This window comes from Molossus molossus, unplaced genomic scaffold, assembly GCF_014108415.1.
Source record: "Molossus molossus isolate mMolMol1 unplaced genomic scaffold, mMolMol1.p scaffold_m16_p_1, whole genome shotgun sequence".
Classification (NCBI taxonomy): domain Eukaryota; kingdom Metazoa; phylum Chordata; class Mammalia; order Chiroptera; family Molossidae; genus Molossus; species Molossus molossus.
In genome coordinates, this window is record NW_023425344.1 from 120,473,065 (window position 1) to 120,486,752 (window position 13,688).

The 13,688-nt window shown below is 44.2% G+C and overlaps 1 protein-coding gene across 3 annotated transcripts in view; it reads left to right on the forward strand.

Annotated features, from left to right (window-relative positions):
* Positions 1 to 326: 326 nt before the first annotated feature.
* The window catches only part of ARID3B (AT-rich interaction domain 3B), a 64,772-nt gene continuing 51,410 nt past the window's right edge, over positions 327 to 13,688 (forward strand). Inside the window, exons 1-2 of one of the 3 annotated variants that reach the window (XM_036268158.1) lie at positions 327 to 399; positions 3,953 to 4,565. In XM_036268158.1, coding sequence (XP_036124051.1) covers positions 4,032 to 4,565 — 534 coding nt within the window. In that variant the 5' untranslated portion in view covers positions 327 to 399; positions 3,953 to 4,031. Of the gene's footprint in view, positions 400 to 2,837; positions 2,899 to 3,952; positions 4,566 to 13,688 lie in introns of those variants that run through there. The other 2 variants (XM_036268141.1, XM_036268150.1) reach the window with 2 other exon arrangements.

A 13,688-nucleotide genomic window follows, 5' to 3' on the forward strand; every position in this document is an offset into this window, starting at 1 on the left:
CCCCGCGGAAATGCTCACATTAGAGCCCCTCCGTGCCCGCGCTTTCCCATTGGCGAAGGCTTCCGCCAGCTTAGATCCGCTTCCGTTCACGACTTAGTTGGGCGGAGCCGTCCCTAGAAGTCACTTCCGTCTGGCCCGCCCTCGATTCCTTTTTGGCCGCTTCCGGTTTCAGGCCGCACCCCATCCTGTGCGGCCCCGCCCTTCCCTCCCTCCCCCCCCCGCCCTTCCCTCCCTCCCCCCCGCCCAGGGCCGACAGGCGGGCCCCGCGGCGCCGCTTCCGGTGCGGGCCCCGCCCCGGCTGTGGCCCCCGACTGCGGACAAGTCCGAGACTCCGTTGTAGCGCCGGGGCCCGAGCCGTTGCCTGCTCTGCCGCCGGCAGACCTGCAGCGCCCCGCGTAGGTAAGCCGCGCGGCCCAGCTCCCAGTCGCGGCGGGAGCGGGCGCTGTAGCAGGTGGAGGGGCGGAGAGGTAAAAGGGAGGCAGGTGTGCACGGATAGACGTGAAGACGTTGGCCGGCGGAGCGCGCGGGTTGAGGAGGAAAAGTGAGAGCACAGGGAGGAGACCGGAGACGCCCTGCACCCATTAGGGTGATTGGAGATAAAGGGATGGGCCAAGTAAGGTCGACCCGGGAACTGAGAAGACGGGGTAGGTGGGGTTGGGGCGATCAGAGAAGAGCCAGCGGATTGGCTGCGAGGGTTTGGTAGAGGTAAAAGTGATAGGGCTGGATTGGGGGGTATAAAGAACCGGGGAGGGGGGAAAGTAACCGGGGAGAGAGGTAGGGGGTTTGAAGGGGGCCAAGGCTAGAGATCCCACAGCGAAGGTAGAGGGAATGGTGAGCGAGGCCGGGCTCAGCGCTGCCAGCAGTCCAGTCCATTTCTTCGGACTTCGTGGTCCGGGAACTTTAGGGGAAATGGGGGAGGAGGCCGTGTGAAAGGATGGAATAAATGGCTTAGATTTCTGAGACAAGTTTCTAAATGTAGGCAGGTGGAATTGTTGTTTGGAACGACTGGTTGCTTTGGGACGGGGAAAGACGGGCTTTTGGGGGGAGGGTGTGTGTATTGAGTTGTAGAACTGAGTCATTTCAGTCTTACTAAAGAGGCACCCTCCTCTGTTGGGGACAGCATACAGAGGAGATGGTGCCACGCGAATCAGTTGTTCAGTGACTGGCAGGTCTTGGTTGAAGATTTCCTGCTCGTGATGACTGTAATTATTATAAGAAAATTTAAAATGGCCAACGAGATATTTGTTTTATTCTTTTGTTTAATTTTCTTTGATGCAAATTGTTTTTATTTTAAATGAACACTTTTACTGACTGGATTTAATGTGATGTAAACCTTTTCCTGCTTTGTTACACTATAAAAAAGGCTAAAGCAGAATTAAAGTATGCTAAAGGGCTAAGAGTGGAATTAAAGGTACTAGGAGGCAAATTGGAATTTGAATCTTTCTCAGAATACAAAAGGCAAAAGCAGTGCTTCTAAGATAAACATAAAATTAGACTTTTATCTTTTTTTTGCCTTTATTTTACTTTTTTAAAAAATAAAATAACAATTTTATTATATTTTAATTAATCATCACCCGAGTATATTTTTCCATTGATTTTTAGATAGAGTGGATGGAAAGGAGTGACAGAGAGAGAAACATCAATGTGAGAGACATCGATTGGTTGCCTCCCACACGACCCCAACCAGGGCCAGGGATCAAACCTGGGACCCTTTGGTCCACAGGCCGAAGCTCCAACCACTGAGCCAAACTGGCCAGGGCTATTTTACTTTTTTTCAGTCCTTGATGATATGTTTTATTTTGTTTTGTTTTATTGACTTTAGAGAGAGGAAGAGTGAGAGAGAGAGAAACATCAATGTGAGAGAAACACCAATCAGTTGCCTCCTGTACCCGGGGATCAAACCCAAAACCTGGGTATGTGACCTGACTGGGAATTGAACCCACGACCTTTCAGTGCACAGGATGACACTCCAACCAACTGAGCCACACTGGCCAGGGCTTTTTTTGCTGAGCTTTAAAAATTAGATCTATAACCCATTAAACTATTTACAAATCAAGCAGTGCTTATTATTAGGGGTGTCATTACTTCCCCATGAATTTTTTTTTTTTTTTTTTTTTTTTTATCCTCACCCGAGGATATTTTTCCATTTCTTGTACAGATAGAGTGGGAGGGAGAGAGAAGAAGGGAGAGAGAGAGAAACATCGACGTGAAGGGACACATCGAGTGGCTGCCACCCGCACGACCAACCAGGGCCGGGGACAAACTGCAACCGAAGTACGTGCCCTTAGCGGGAACCGAACCCGGGTCTCTCCGGACCGCAGGCCGACGCTCTAACCGCTGAGCCAAACCGGCCAGGGCCCCCATGAATTTTTGAAGATGCTGGACATTTAGTTTTTTTTCTTAACCTTTCCACCCAATCCTAAAACAATGGAACAATGCAAATATCAAGTCCCAGCCTGTTCAGTGCATTCTCCTTTTATGAGATGATAACATTGTATGCCATATTGCAAGCCCTGTTCACCTAAAATTTGCCCAAGCATAGTAGTAGTCCCCATTCAGTTATGGATCCTTGCTGAAGAAGCATAACTCAAGTGATGCTTGTTGTGGGTAGGGACTTGGAGAGGAGGAAGGGATTGGGGAGTAAGAGGAAGAGAGCATGTGAAAGGGGTATATATTTGTAGACTGATGGGTAAGAATGCTGATAAACCAGCGCCCAGAATGCTTTTGACCTGAAAGCCTTTATTTTTGTATTCATCATAGAAATAGTAGAAGTGAATCACAAAGAAGGGGAATGTGGCCCTGGCCAGTTTAGCTCAGTGGTTGGAGTGTTGGCCTGTGGACCGAAGGGTCTTGGTAAATGGCACATGCTTGGGTTGCAGGTTCAATCTCTGTTCCCAGGTAGGTTGGGCGTGGTCGGGCTCATGCAGGTGGCAACCAGTGGATGCCACCTGATGTCACATTGATGTCTGTCTGTCTGTCTCTCTCTTTCTCTCTCTCTCTCCCCCTCTCTCTCACCCCCTATCTCCCTCCCTCCCTCCCTCCCTCCCTCCCTCCCGCTCTTCCACTCTCTGAAAAATCAATGGAAAAATATCCTCAGTTGAGGGTTAACAAAAAAAGAAAAAGAAATGGGATGTGAAGAATTTACATGGCTGTTTATAAAAAGAAGCATTAACTTGTTGTTTAGATAATATTGATAAATTAATGAACTTTAAAATCTCTAGAGGAATTTCCCCATTTGTTCTTGCCTCCTTGGGGGGCATACATTCTTTTATGTTGTTGAAGTTGCATTCTTTTGAGGTTAGAATGTCTAGTTGGCATGGCCCAGCCCACTTGAAAAGCAGGCTGGCAATTTCATCTGGGAAATTTGAAGTTTGGAACCAAGAGCAGTTTGCTAGATTCTTCTTTTCTTTGGAAGAAATCACTCTGCCTGTTAGCTCTGTGTCTAGCTTGGATGATAATTTCTTTCTCTGATGGGCCTGAGAATATAAGCAGTATTTTCTTTTTTGGAGGCAAGTCCTTCTTTTCCTTTATTATTGTGGTTTTCATACACACAACCTTTGTACAGTGCGAACCCAGTTGCCTTTCCAGTAATAAACAGATTAATGTTTGGTAATGCTAAAGGAGAGAGATCAGAACACAGATGTTTATAGACTTGATTTTGTCTGGATTTACTTCTTTTTAAACCCACAGTAGTTTATCACTACTGAGATTTATTTATCTCATATTTCCCTCTTAAATCCTGTTCTTCCTCTTCACACCCTTCCCTACCTACCCATCCCTGAAACTCCACCACTCACTTGTCTTAAAATTCAGAATTGGGAGCAAATGTTTAGAGTTCAGAACTCATACCCTTTACTGAAGAAATGAAAGCTTTTTTTATACCTGTTTTACATAGTTTTGTTTTTTGTTTTTTTGTTTTTTTCCCCTTTGTGGTTTCTATTAATCACTTAAGGTTTAGACCCAGTGTGCCTGCTGGGCTGTGCCCAGGTTCAGAGCCATGCCAATCGGTGGGTGAAGTGCTTGAGGCCCTGATGGAACCGCTGCAGCAGCAGCCACCGCAGCAGCAGCCACCCAACCTAGCTCTTCTGGGAATGGATGCCAGAGAGAAGCAGGGACAGCAGATAAGAGAAGACCAGTTCTTGTATGCCCAGAAGCTGGTCACACAGACTCTTCTTTCTGCCACACCAGGGCGGCCTTCTGGCAGCCCTTCCCTGGGTCCCTTAGCCAGAGTTCCTCCGGCCACAGCAGTGACCCAAGTCTTTGAACGGAGCAACATGAACTCAGAGCCTGAGGAAGAGGAGGGAGGCTTGGAAGATGAGGATGGGGATGATGACATTGCAGAGGTGGCTGAGAAAGAGGCCCAGGCTGCTTCAAAATATTTTCATGGGCAAAAACTGGCTCGCCAAGACCTCAGAGTGGCACCCAAATCTGGTCTTCCAGCACCAGGGCTCCCACCACATGGACAGCAAGCTCAAGAAGATCATATTAAAGATGCTGCCAAGGCCCCACCTTCAGTCTCTACTGCTGGGCGGCCAGGCTGGAATCAGGATGAGCAGCTCAAGCAGGTCAGTCTTTCTGATGTGGGGGTCATTTGTTCTTCCTAAAGGCTAGCCAGAGAGGGGTACTGGACTGCCAGGGCCAGGGTCTGTGCCAGTCTATGCTTCCTCACCCTGCTTCCGTGACCAGCAGCCTAGGCATGAATAGACTTTGAATTTTTTCGTCACACTTGTTTTCTTGATTAAAACAAAGAAATGTATAAGTTACTGCTCATATAGATTGTTCCAAGTTTGAAGTGAAAGAATGTCAGTACAGTTTTTGTTTTTTTAAGGAAGGATGTTATGAAAGCTATGTAAAAATGAGATGTGTGACTCGAATTAGTTTTTCTAGTAGTAATGTAAAAGAAGAATCTTGCCTAAGACAGTTTCTTAGCTTTAGGCTGATGCAGGATCAAGCTCTTTAAGGACATTTTTGTTGTTTTGCCACTAAACGTAGCTGACAAGAAGCGTTTGCATTGTGTTTGTTTTCTAACTAAGAGCCTTGTAGACGAGATTTCATTTCATAGGAAAGGGTAGATCTCAGAACTCCCATTTTAGTCAAGGCAAGCTTAAGTGATTTTTAAACATAGCTGAACATTAGCATCATCTAGTGAACTTTTAACAAATATATAGATTGCAGGGTCCTAATGAATTATATCAGGGTGGAGCCCAAGGAGTCTGTTCTCAACCAAGCCTTTGACTTCTAATTCCTCTTCTCTTTCTGATCTGCAAAGCAATTTTTTCTCACCCAAAGAATGGGAGTACTGTTAAGTTGTTCTAGGTAAAGTGATTTATTGGTGCTTAGGCAGGGAGCTCATGATAAAGCTAGTAATATCTACATACTCCCCATAGCACATATTCTTCTTGTGGTCCAATGGTGCTGTTTAGAAATCAGTTATGAAGAGCTGTGGATTTTCACAGGGTAACTAGAAGTCACATAAGAAAAGTTCTTTAGCATTTCAAAAATCAGCTTCTTTGTATAAAGGAACTTATGCAGTTCATCTGAGTTTACTGTAGCGGAATTGGCAGGAAATGTCCAGATCCAATAGAGCAGGGTTCAAATCCCATCTCTTCTGTTTATTACTCTTGTGATCTATTTTTTTTTTTTTTTATCCTCACCCAAGGACATGCATTTCTCTTCAGATAGAGTGGGAGGGAGAGAGGGAGGAAAAGAGAGCAAAACATCGACATGAGAGAGACACATTGAGTGGTTGCCACCCACACCACCCCAACCAGGGCTGGGGACAAACTGCAACTAAGGTATGTGCCCTTAGTGGGAACCGAACCCGGGCCTCTCCGGTCCACGGGTTGACGCTCTAACCACTGGGCCAAACCGGCCAGGGCTACTCCGTGATCTTTTGATAGAGCTCTTCATCTCTCGGAGCCTGTGTCTTCTCACAGATTTTTTTTTTCATTTACTTAAAAGGTACTTTTTATTGTAATCACCCGTTGCAAAATGACAATCACACACCCTTATGAAAAGTGTACAGAAGTTATCAAACTTAGTGGCTAGCAGAGAGATATTTAAATATTTTGCGAATTTACTTGCCAACAGAACAAAAAAAATTTTAGAAGGGGAGTCCAAGGCATTTTTTGGGTCCATATTGCTTTCATTCTGTTGGCATACCATTTCTCTTGTCTGATCCAATGCTGAACTCAGTGTTAAAGAAGTGCCACATTTTGAAAAGGTGACTGAACACAAGCAGAAGACAGAACTGGTACAAAATGTACCAGGGAACAAATGAATTAGCACATTCTGTCAGGCCTCACTCTTGAAGAATGGCACCTTGTTTGTTAATTGAAAAGAAATGTAAAATGGGGGAGATAGGAAAAAAATATTAATAAGATAAAAGATTCTGACTTTTTTTCCTCCCCTTTCTTGACTTACTACAGCACACTGTAATGTTTCATAGACTTGAATTTTCATGTATTATTCTGATAATCTGTAGGGAGCTTAGAATGGGCTGCCAGAGAAACAGTCTATGGTTGAACGTTCTTTCAAGAGAAAGGACTTCTATCAGGCCTGCCGAGGGAACAGGAGGAGTTGTGAGGATTAACTGAGCTAGCACGTGGTATGTGGTAGTGCTCCAGGTGCTCTTGAATACAATCAGTGCCATCTCTGTTGATTCTGCATAGACTTGCTCTGAGTCAGGGAAGATGCTGAGACACACAGAGGTTTTCCCTCAGATCACCAGGGAGGTAGTGGCAGAGGTAGCACAAGAATCAGAAAAGCCCAACTTCCACGACAGCAGCAACCTGGCCACCAGCCCAGACTTGCCTCCCGGCTGATTGCTCTGGTTTAGCAAGACATCTGAGAGTTGCCGGCAGCCCCTGCACTATTGGGTGGTTGGCCGGGTTCCATGCTGGCCAATGAGTCAGCTTTTAGTGGGATCCCGCCCTGACAACACTGGGAAGTTCAGGCCAGAGGCTGCTCGCCTGCCCCTGCCTTGGCAGCTGGCCAGCCTTTGCATGTGTTCGGTTGTTCCTAGAAAGTGCAGCTGCATGCGAGGAACAAGTGGAGCTCCAGAGCCTGTCTATCTTCAGGAAGTGTGGCAGGTGTTGAGGTCAAGCCATTAGAGCTTAGAAAAAAGGCTCTTCAGAACTGGTGTGTACGTACATGTGTGGGCATGGTGGCAGGCACCCAGTGCTGTGTTCTAGACAGCATCAGCCCCATGGCTATACAACTCTGTGCTCAGGAGACTGGCTGTTGGCTTCTGAAACTCTTTCACTTCATGTTAAGTCTCTGAGGCATACTCATTAATTTTAGACTGCCTGGCAGAGCACTGCCAAAATGTTTTATAAATGCCAGCATAGCTGAGGCCTAATTTTGCCCCTTGAATTTACCTTTCCCCTGGATTTAGAGATCAGGAATTAGGTAACGATGACGAAACCTTACATGTGTACCTCCTTTTCCTTCTGAATTTAATTTTACAAAATCAGTTTGGTCTGCCCTCCTCCTTTTTCTGATTTTGCTTTTAAACCAGTAAACAATGGGCTTGGGGATTTAAAAAACATATTTTTTAAGTTGTGCTTTGGAAGAGGGGCTAAAAAATTATCATTGGGAGAATCTATAGAAACCATTAGGAACCATGAGACTGGTTTTTTGTTTGTTTTTTGTTGTTTTTGTTCAAAGTCTTTTGTTTCTTAAGCAGTTACTTACTAGGTAAAAGAAATAAAGAATCTCTTGCTCCAGCAATAGTGACAAAGATTGACACAAAATGATCTCATTGTTACTGTGCTGCAGCATTCATTTTGTTCTTTTGCACAACAAAGTTTTAGAGAGGCTTCTCTGGGCCAGGCCTGTGCTCCATAGACTAAGGCATGCTTCTCCCTCAAGGACCTCATCATGGTCTAGGAGGGGCAGTGTGGGAAGAGGGGTGATGGGTTTTGGGTTGTAACAATTTCACTCAGTCCTGAGTCAGCTGAAGCATAACTGCTTACTCTGGGCTATACTGCAGATACTTTATTTTTTAAATGTTTTTATTGATTTTAGAGAGAAAAGAAGGGGAAGGGGGAAGGAGAGAGAGGGGGAGAGAGAGAGAAACATTGATGAAAGAGAACTATCTATCGGCTGCCTTGCGCACGCGCCCCACTGGGGATTGAGCTCGAAACCCAGGCGTGTGCCCTGACGGGAATCAAACCAGCGACCTCTCAGTGCATGAGACCACATGAAACCAACTGAGCCACACTGGCCAGGGCTATGCTGCAGATACTTTAAAACAAGGTTTTGCTTCAAACATTCACACACCAAAGTAAAAGAATTAATTTTGTCTATAGCATAGCTAGTATAACTTGGTATACCAACAGTAATACTCAAAGGTATTTTGCAAGATTTTGATGTGTAGAAGAGGCAGCACACATCTGCCAACTGAAAATCAAAAGCTGAAAAGCTTAAGGGCTCCACAGATTATCTTTTGCTTCTGAAATGCCCTTTTTAGAACATGTGAAGTCAAAATAATTTCATGGATTCTCTTTGAAAAAACTTTTAGAAAATAATTGCTTTTAAGCCTGGATCTTTAGAGTGTTGGATTTTCTGACACCAGAGTGGTGGCAAGATGAATAATGCCACTGAGCACAGGGTTCTAAAACCAATCAGATTTCAATGGGCAGAGTAAATAATTGTAAAACAAGACAACAGATAAAGAACGGAGTGGCTCTTCTCTTAAGGGAGCTCAGTAGAGCCCTGTCAGCACACAATTGAATTGGGGGTTTTCCTGGCCTATTAGGGGTAGTCTTCTGTCCTCCTGAAAAGAGAGTAGTTCAGGCAGTACAGGTGTTTGTCTTAAACCCATTAGTGGAGCCAGGTATCCAGAAAGGGCATAAACTCTCTCCCATAAAATAGAAAGGTGAGTGATGGCTTGATAGTCATGTGGGAGCTAGAGTGTGTGGGTCTGATTTTCTGCATACTTTGGCAGCCACTTCAGTTACTGAGTGTGGGAAACAAAAAGGATGACTGACTGCTTGGTCTCCAGAATCTGTTACCCAAGAGTCCCTCTAAGTAGTAAGGTGTGTTATCTCGGGTTCAGCCTGCTTTTCTTAGTACATACTACATATCTTTGGGACATTAGGTGATTTTTTTTAAAGATTATGCAAACAATTGCCTAGAAAAATGTAAGATCAAAGCTTTCCCTACTTTCTTTGTAGGTTTACCTTGCCTGTCTTAACATCTAGAATCACAGAGGAATCCATCTAGGTCAGTAGTTTTCAATTAGAGGCGATTCCCACCTCTTCCTGACTCCAGGAGTTGTTTGGCAATGTCAGGAGACATGTTTGGTTATCATGACTGGGATGGGGGATGTGTCACTGGCAAATAGTGGCTAGAGACCAGGGATAGTACTGAACAACCTGCGATGCACAGGACAGTCTCCCACAACAAGGAATTATCTGGTCCAAAATGTTCCAGAGGATGATAAATCCTCTTCTACCATCCTCAGGGAGTGATTTTAAAGATATTTCAAAGGTTTGGTTTTGTTTTTCTTTTGATTTATTTTATTTCTCTTTCTCCCAAGTTATAGCCATCTTTCTATAAACACAAATTGTCATTTCTCTTTATATTTGCTATATCCAAGCTTGTTGGCCATTTATCCGCACCCTCACAGGAGGAATTTTCAGATCCTCTTAAATTTCTTCTGCATTGGATCCATTTATTTCACTTTCTCCCCAAGAGCTCAAAATTATCTGGAATCATAGAGATTATGATGTCTTTTTCTTTTGGCTTTAGATCCTGTGTTTAAAAAACAAAGATATTACAAAGGTGGAAGAAGAATATGAGTATGAAAGATCTTTGTAAAATTAATACAATCATACAAAGGTTAGGTTGAATTGTCATTAGCACCTAAATACTTTTTGGACCTACATTTCAGTCTTTACTACCTTTGTAGATAAGATGCTCCATAAATCCTAGACACTACTCTAAAACAACTTCTTTTTGCCTGGCTGCTGTGGCTCAGTGGACTGAGCATCATCCATCCCATGGACTGAGAAGTCCTGGTTCGATTCCTGGTCAGGGCATATGCACAATAGGGGGTATGCAGGAGGTAGTCGATCGATGTCTCTCTCTCTCTCTCTCTCTGTCTAAAAAATCAATAAAAAAATAAAATAGCTTATTTTTTCTTTTTTTTTTTTATCCTCACCCGAGGACATTTTTTCCACTTTTTGTTCAGATAGAGTGGAAGGGAGAGAGAGAGAAACACCCATGTGAAATGGACACATCGAGTGGCCGCCACCTGCATGACCCAACCAGGGCCGGGGACAAACTGCAACCAAGGTACGTGCCCTTAGTGGGACCTGAACCCGGGTCTCTCTGGACTGCAGGCCAACGCTCTAACTGCTGAGCCAAACCGGCCAGGGCAAAATAGCTTATTTTTTCTAGAGCTGTGACCAACTCTAGTATTGTAGAGTTCTCTGGAACAGTTTAGGATCATGTGAACTGAATCCATTACACTTTTGAACCATATTAAAATAGGGATATGTGCATATTTCTCCTTTAGGTAGAGGTAAACGTTATTTATAGTAAAGTCTTATAAGATCAGTGACGTAACTTGGGTCCTGATCCTTTTTACCAAACACTGATATCTCCATGTGTATCCTAAATCCCATGCCTTTCTAATTTTGAGGGACTTGCTCCATTAGTGAACCCCCATTTTCCTACTCTTTGGATTTACTGTCTTCTGAAACCTTTTCCACATTCACAAATGTTCTCTCTCCAAAATTAAAAAAAAAAAGTCTCCTTAATAAATCTGCCTGATTCGATTGTTACAAGGATATGAGAGGACCCTTAAAAATCTTTCCCTTCCAGCCCTGGCTGGTTTGGCTCAGCAGTTAGAGCGTCGACCTGCGGTCCCGAGAGACCCAGGTTCAGTTCCTGCTAAGGGCGCGTACCTCGGTTGCAGTTTGTCCCTGGCCCTGGTTGGTCGTGCGGTTGGAAGCCGCTCGGTGTGTCCCTTTCACATTGATGTTTCTCTCTCTCTCTTTCTCTCCCTCCCACTCTATCTGAACAAAAAGTGGGAAAATATCCTCGGGTGAGGATTTTAAAAAAATCTTTCCCTTCCAGCACATCTCCTTCCAGCTTGTTCTATAGTCCGAATTGTCTACCCATTCTCTATAACAAAGCTTCTCAGAGGAATTGCTTGCACTCCTTAACTTCACTTTGTCACCTTCTACTCCTCAACACTCTTTAGTCTGGACTCTCTCTTCCATGTCCCTGAAGTTCCTCTTGATAAGGCTGCCCAATGGCCACCATGTAGCTAAGCCCAGCCTTCTCTCACTTCATTTGATCTCTCAGCATTATCAGATAACAGTCATCCTCTTTCCTTGAAATATTCTCTTTTGCTTTCTATAGCCCCTGTTAGCTTATTTTCCTTATCTCGTTCTCTTTTATCTGACCTCTAGAACTCCAAGTTCCCCAGGACTCAGCCTGAAACTCTCTTCTCTTTATGTTCCCCCTGGGCAATTTTTTTTTTTTACTTTCATAGCTTTAAATACTATTCTGCAAGCCTTTGATTCCATATTGTTTGAGCCCATGTTTCCATTTAGAGTTCAGTGGATGTATTACCACCTACTTTCTCGACGTTTCTATTTAGATGTTTTACTGGCATCTCAACTTTAACACATATAAAAAGTGAATTCTTGGTTTCCAACTTACTCCCCAGCAATTATTTCTTCCTTTATTTTTCTTCTCTGTAAATGATATTTCTATTGAGTTAGTCATTAATATCAGAAATCTTAGAGTTGACTACCTCCTACTCTGTCACTCCATCTAGTGATTGATATTCAGTCCATCACCAAGTCTTATCAATCCTTCCATCTAAATAACTAGAATCCTGCCACTTTGTCTCCACTGTTACCTACCTAATCCAAGCTACCTACTTACTGCTGTATATATCAACTAGTTTGTCATCTCTCCCCCATTCTAATTATAAAAGCCAAAATCTGCATAATCTGATCCTTGCCTGCTTCTCCAGTCTTATTTTTGCCAATGTCCTGACCTATCACTGTACTCCAACTACCCTGGGCCTTTGCATATGCTAATTATTCTGCCTAGAACACTCCTCCAGATTCTTACCCAGTCTTTAGTTCTCACTTTAACATCACTTCCTCACTTCTGGTCAAGATGGTAGCATAGATAAAAGCGGTTCTCCCATCCTCCCACAACCATTTAGAATTACAACTAAACTATAGAACAACCATCATTCAGAACCACCTGAAATCTAGCTGAATAGAAGTCCTACATCTAGGGATTTTTAAATTGTTTCTTTATTCCTCACCCAAGGATATTTTTCTGTTTATTATTAGATAGAGTAGGAGGGAGGGAGAGAGACAGAGAGAAACATCGATGTGATAGAGCCACATTGACTGGTTGGTTGCCTCCCACACAGCCTGACCAGGGCCGGGATGAACTGCAGCCGAGGCCAGAATCGAACCCGTTGGTCCATGGGCAGATGCTCTAACTACTGAGCAAAACTGGCCAGGGCTAGGGATTTAAAGAAGCCACATTGAGACTGATAGGAAGGGCAGAGATGCACTGAATGGGCTGGTCCCACACCCATGTGTGGTGGATAATTATTAGGAGGGATATCTTGGCTACAGAACTCCTCCCCTGAGGAGCGAGGCATCTCAGCCCCTCACCAGGCCCCTCAAGTCCAAGGTTCCACTGCCAGGAAGAGAAGTCCCCATAACTTCTGGCTGTAAAAACCAGAAGGGATTGAAGCTGAATGAGATGGAGGCCTGCTGGGGTCTCAGACAGTTCTTTTTATTATTTTTTAATTGATTTGAGAGAGAGAGAAATATCGATCTGTTGCCTTCCATACATGCCCCGACTGGAAATTGAACCCCTACATTTTGGTGTACAGGACAACACTCCAACCAACTGAGCTATACCAGCCAGGGTGACTGTTCCTCTTAAAGGGCCTGCACATGTACTTACTCTGACTCTTTCTGAGCACTAGTGCTGCGATAGCAGCTGGAAAGGCACCAGGACATATGGGGAGTAACTGAAGTGTCTAGCATCAGGATGAGAGCTAGGTGTGGGGGGCGGGGGGTACAGCTTTCTCCCAGACAGAAATGCTGGCAGATGTCATTTGTTGATGAGCCCCACAGAGATGGCAGGCAGGCACCATATCAACCTGGCTATCACTGTTTGCTCAGCCCTGGTGATTCTCTGAGACCTTGCCCCATTAAACTTGTGGGCCCACCTAAACTGTTTCCATTGCCTTTTCCATACAAGTGACCTGTCTTGGCTCACACTTCATACTTTCCTAAAATCTCTCAAACAAATGGTTTGTAGCCTCAATGTGCCCTACCACATGCAGAGTTCAAAACACTGGTTATAAGGAAACTCAATGAATTTAGGGGAAGAGTAGTTGAACTTAGAGAGAACTTCAACAGCATAAAAAAACATGGAAATCATAAAAACAGAACCAGTCAGAGATGAAGGATACACTAACTGAAATGAGGAATAATTTACAGGGAATCAACAGTAGATAAAACTGAGAATCAAATCAGCAATTTGGAATATAAGGAAACAAAAAACACCCAATCAGAACAGCAAAAAGAAAAAAGAATACCCCAAAATGATAATGGTGTAAGGAACCTGTGGGACAACTTCAAGCATGCCAACATTTGCATCATGGGGCTGGTGGACGAAGAGAGAGC